Genomic DNA, 5,894 nt, shown 5'->3' on the forward strand with positions numbered 1-5,894 from the left:
TTAGCTTCCAATTTGACTCATTCTATAAATACACTGAAATAAAACTGTTCTAACTCATTGACAAAATGGACTGAATACAAGCAAGAATCAATCCAATGCATTCGACCCATTTGACCCCTTAATATGTGATTTACTCGACACTTGAACATAAATTCTAAAAAGAACTCAAAGAACGGATTAAGAAAAACTGAAGTCATGCAGAAAATGGCATTCCATCTGAGCAGGAAAATGAGAATCAATTGCCATATTTATTTCTTTACCAGTTAAAACACAGCATTTTAGCCAGCAAGTTTAGTTCTACAATTCAAACTACTACATATAGCCACTACGCCCTTTACAATAGCCTCTACTTTAACAGAAAAGAAGCAGAAAAGCAATCTCCAAACAAACCTTAAATAATTCAGAGTTTTACAAAACTTCACAGCCAAGCACAAGAAACTGACAATACTCTATTCTTCCATCCAAGATATAGAGCTCCATCTCTATCTTCTAGTTTGTAATGATCACAGTAGTTTCCCAAGAGTGACTTTATTGTTGCATTAACAAAAGGACTCAGTGGAAAAGGTGTAAATCCAGCCATTCTGAACCGATACTTCCATTTCCCAAGAAGTTCGTGCCGTTCAACCCTTTCTGCTCCCTCGCAAGCAATGACATTAACAATGTCCCTTGCGAGGCAGTGCTGCTCAACACTAATCCTCTCCTTGTGATCCCTAGGAAGAACTGCATCAATTGATTCGAATATGGCCGTGTAGTAATCCAAGGTCTCCAAAAACCGCTGGAAGAAAGGGGCAGTGTTCGTGTTAGATTCTTGCTCCACAAGGGTGACAACCTTTGGTGATAAGCTCTTCACCATTCTCAGGATTCGGTCCCTGTGATTCTCAGTGCTCACACTCTCATCAGGCATATGATGCAGCTGGTAAGCAAAGTTGACAGCCAGGGCCTCCCCTGGACATACAGAAAGATGTTCAACCTGCACATTACCGCCTAACAATGGAGCAGCATGGAATTCAAATGGCACGTTACAGGACTCTGCAAGATGAGATAGCCTCTGCCCCACAAGATGCAAACCTCCTCCTCTGGCATACTCAGAAATAGAATCATCAATTCCTGTGATTCTAACACGGGGTGGCCCCCCAGGCCTTGCTGCAAGAGCCTGTATTAGAGATATCCATTGGCTTCCCTGTGCAATCTGGAAATCTATGATGTGGACTGCATTCTCACCCTTCAAAGCCTCAGCAATGGCACCATTAGCAGAGAAGTACCCAAACTTGAAGTAGGGACAGACCTCATATAAAATGTGCATGTATGAGAGGAGCTCAGCGCTAGTAGGTTCTTTACACTTGAGAGCTTTGTAGATTGAACTACCAGTAGATTCCAGCCTAGCAATGAGGCCTTCTAAAAGGTAAGCTCCTAAGCGCTGGATTGGTTCCCCGGATACTGAAACCATCTGTTTTAACTCAGTTATCAACAAATCAGCCATTAAAAGATCGTCATCTGCCACCGCACGAGCGCAGGCTATGAGACCCTGCTTTAAGTCCCCCCTCACAATCTCTAATAGTTTCCATTTCTCAGGTTCGAGGAGGAGTTGCTTTTTAAAGACAGTTTCAAAACTATCTCCATTACCCATTTCAGGCCCAAACATTGCTGTCTCAAGTTCCCTCAACTTGTGTTTGAGATCATAAGGGTCTTCAGTTATGCATGAAACGCTTGCTGGAGAGCCATAGGTATTGTCTGAAAGGGAGTCATGCTGTGACGTAGGGCTACTACCAGTAGTAGAAGTTAAGCTGATACAAGAAGATTGTTGAATTTCATTGCGAGCAGCAACAGAGGATGACTCCAATGTGCAGTATTGCATGCCAGATTGCTGATGTGGTAAGTTTCTTGACCTGGATGCGTTGTTGGAGCTAAGATGGTCCGCTAATTGATGATTCTGTGGCGGATAATGTGATTCTGCTTCCCTTGCAGGCTTGGAGCTTTTCATATGGTAGAATTGCTGAGCCTTGTCAGAGTTTTTGTACTTCTTAGAAGCTTGCATAGACATAGAACCAACCAAAGATTTAGTAGAGGGAGCAGACATTAACTGCCTTACAAAGAGAAGTAATATTCCAGGAAGATATGCCTTTTGATTGAAGCTAGAAGATACGGAAACCACAAAAGAGCAAAAAGGAGTTCAGGTATCAGATAAACCAAAGAGTTAACAAAATGGATGGTAGAGAAATGCAGTATGGATAAAACTGATGCCAGTAAAGGCAATTATACCCACACTTACCAAGCTGTTTGACCTTCTATTAATACAAATGGTCAACAAAACAGATTTTCAGTACTCCTGCTTCAAGTAGAAGAGAAAGGTTAATCTCTGAAGAAAAGAATAAACAGCAATAAAATAGTAAGTTATATTATATGAGAAACAGAAGATGAGAATGAGAACTGCCACAAAAGCATAACTGCTAAATTTACTTTTGACTGTAAGATGTTCTAATAATTTTACCTTTCTAACCAGGTAATAAGTTCCAAGCGAGCTCACAGTAAGCTGAAAAGTGTCATATTGTTATCCAATTCCGGTCTATCAGATGGATAACAAGGAGTATTACATTGAAATTTCAATGTGTGTGTCTACACGTGTTTTAAAAAACGTTATTGGGGCGCGCTCCTAAGCAAGGCGTGAAACATTACGCTCTGGCCCAATGAGGAGGACATACTCCTCACTGGTTGTACGCCCCCCCGACAAGCCTTTTATGACCAGAAACTTATTTTGCGCCCCACGGAGGGCATACACGCCACTTGCGGGCTAATTAAAAGAAAAAAAAAGCCCTAATCGTGTCGTTTCTCAAACCTACCTGAATCACAGCTTCATTTCTCCCAGTTTCCCGCAGCCTCTCCCGCAGACTTCCGCAGATAGAAGAAACTGACACAGAAAACACAACACGATCTAGCCGCCTCCTCCCTTCTGTTCATCTTCCCAGTCGCACGCAGGAGACTCACACTCAGCCTCGTAGTTCCGCACCTGTCACCGTAGCGCAATCCAGGCGTCTCGCCCAACTGTCGCACCATCCAAACCACATCCACGAGGGCTACAGTCTATGAAAAATTGAAACATAAACATGCGAGTTTTATAATGGAATTAATGTGCAAATTTTACTATAGCTATAGTGAATTCCGCATCTAGGATCATTTTGAATGTATATTTAGGCATTTATTTTAACTACATATTTTCATTAATTATGATGTGCAGTGTTAATAATTAATTGTAATTAAAGGGTTGGATTGTGTGACCACTATTAGTCGCATTGGAAAGGACTTTACATGGCAAAATGCAAATTAAGCACATCCAATGAACAATATTTCAGATATAAGTTTTGCAACCAAGTGTGCAGTGGAATAATAAACATGATGAAACAACATCTTATTGGCACACATAAGGGCATTAAACCATACACTAAAGCACTAAAGCCCCCACTGAAGTTCAAGAGAAATGTAAGAAAATATTAGAAGATGAAAAAGTCAAAGCACAATGTGATAGTGTATTAACTGGCATTAGAAGTTGTGCAACAAGTGTTTGTGAAGGTAAAAATGACACTAACACATCATTACTGGAGTCATATCAGAGAGCACATAAAGTTAAAGGTCCAATAAATTCTTTCACCACAACACAGGCTAGAAATTCTACTCTAAATTCTAATTTAAAAAAAGATGATAGAAAACAAGCATGTAAGGCAATTGATAGATTTTGCTATTAAGTCAATTTGACAATTAATGTTGTCAATGACCCATATTGTATGTCTATGTTAGAAGCAGTTGGTACATTACCACACCTACAATGCATGAATTAAAAATTTGGATACTAAGAGATAAAGTTGCTACAATCAATAAGATGTTAAACGAGTATAAGAAGACAGAGCAAATATGAGTGTTCAATTATGTCAGATAGTTAAATTATTGATAAAAGTATGACTTTAATTAATGTTTTTTGTTAACAGTCCAACTGGAATTTTTTTCTTAAATTTGTTATTTCTTTTGATCTTATAAAGAGTGATGAGTTATTATTCACTTATTTGGATGATGTGATTGAGAAAGTAGGGGAGAAAAATGTGGTGCAAATTTGAATGCGGATAAAAAGGTAATAAAAAAGGCAGCATATCTATAGGACACAATGTGCAACACATTGAATTAACCTCATATTAAAAAATGTTGGAAAGTTGAAAATTCACGAAAGCACGCTTGCAAAATTAAAATAATTTTTTAAATTCATTACGTGCACACATGAGTTTTAGGTTTGATGGGAACTTTTACAAGGAAAGGAACTCATTCGTTCAACCATTACAGGTTTTGCTACATCATATTTTACTGTTCAAAGCATTTACAAACAGAAACAACCATTTCAGGCAATGTTCTCCTCAGAAGCTTTATGTTCTAGTCAATGGGCTAAGAAAACAAAAGGTATAAAAACACAAGATATTATTTTATTCGATCCATATTTTTTGGTCATCTTGCTTACTGTATCAAGAGTGTTGTATCTCTTGTAAATACCTAAAAGGGGTTGACTCAGAAAAAAGGTCGGTTGTGAATTATATTTATGAGTTAATGTATTCAACAAAAGAAAAAAAAATGTTTTTAATTGTGAGCATAATGAAAAGAAATATAGACCCATTTAGAGGAAAATTGAAGCAAGATAGGAAGTTCAACTTCATAAACCACCACATACAGCTGGTTATTATTTAAACCCTCAATTTTGCTTTGAAGTTAATTTCTCTAAAGAAGAAGATGTAAAGCAAGGGTTAATTGCTTAAATAAAAAGAATATTGGATTATGAAAATTGCCTTAGAGCTGATATTCAACTAGACTTGTTTGATGACTTAAAAGGATACTTTGGGAGCAGACTTGTTATGGAGTGAAGAAAATTAAGATCTCATCCTGGTTGGTGGATGAGATTTGGCGGGAAAATACTAGAGTAAACGAATTTTGTTATTCAAGCTCTTAGTCACACCTGCAATTTATCAAATTGAGAAAGAAATTGGAGCAGATTTAACTTTAGTAATGACTTCTTATTTTTTAAAAATTGTTATTATTTGCCTTAATATATAACTACTTAAAAAAGATGTTTTTTTTTTAATCTTAGATTCTTACTAAGGTTAAACGCTCGTGTCTGTAAGATATGATACTAAATTGAAGGATAGAAATACAAGAAAAAAATAAGACTTTGATTAAATATTAGTAAATTACAGACTCTAATGATGAGTGAAATGTTGAAAAAGATCTGGAGCTTCAATAAGAACCATCTTGGGTGAATGAAGAAGAATATATATTTGATGTCAATGTAATTAAAATTGTGCCCATAATTAATGCAAATGAAGAATTATAAAATATTACACAAAGAAGAAACGATATCTTATAACACATTCTCATGGAAAAAGAAAAGTTGAATGAAAAAACAAATTTTATATTTACATTTAATTATTCTTTACATAATTACATATTCTTATAGAAAAAATCCCTGAGACAAAGCATAACGATGACCTTAATGAAGTCTACAATTAATATAGACAACATAGACCTAGTTGTAATTTATGGTGAAGAAAAAGAAAAAGATTTTGAGGATGAACTTAAAGAATGAATAATATTCAAGGATTGAGATCAATTTAGTATAAGTTTATACTCTTTAACAAGGATTTATATCATTATCTTGAAGATTTTAGTCCTAAAAAACTTATTTTGAAATTGAATAAGTACAAGTTCTTATTTTATCTCTTAAAAATTATGTCTTATATTTCTTTTATATTGTGTGGCTTAGACCCGACACTTTATAGCTTATGCCTCACCCTGTAATAGCTAAAATGCCCCACTAAAGGCCCCCACCTTTGAAAACACTGGTGTCTGTATATATATATATATATATA

At 36.2% G+C, this 5,894-nt stretch overlaps 1 protein-coding gene across 1 annotated transcript in view; it reads right to left on the reverse strand.

Moving 5' to 3' along the window:
- Window positions 1-223: 223 nt before the first annotated feature.
- LOC110034123 (scarecrow-like transcription factor PAT1) overlaps window positions 224-5,894 on the reverse strand; it is a 23,867-nt gene continuing 18,196 nt past the window's right edge. The window contains exons 2-3 of the mRNA XM_020738406.1: window positions 2,270-2,326; window positions 224-2,132 (exon numbers count right to left, since the gene is read on the reverse strand). Of these exons, the coding sequence (XP_020594065.1) occupies window positions 419-2,077 (1,659 nt within the window). The 5' untranslated portion in view covers window positions 2,078-2,132; window positions 2,270-2,326 and the 3' untranslated portion in view covers window positions 224-418. The remainder of the gene's footprint in view (window positions 2,133-2,269; window positions 2,327-5,894) is intronic.

Source organism: Phalaenopsis equestris, unplaced genomic scaffold, assembly GCF_001263595.1.
Source record: "Phalaenopsis equestris unplaced genomic scaffold, ASM126359v1 Scaffold001350, whole genome shotgun sequence".
In the NCBI taxonomy this organism is placed as follows: Eukaryota; Viridiplantae; Streptophyta; class Magnoliopsida; order Asparagales; family Orchidaceae; genus Phalaenopsis; species Phalaenopsis equestris.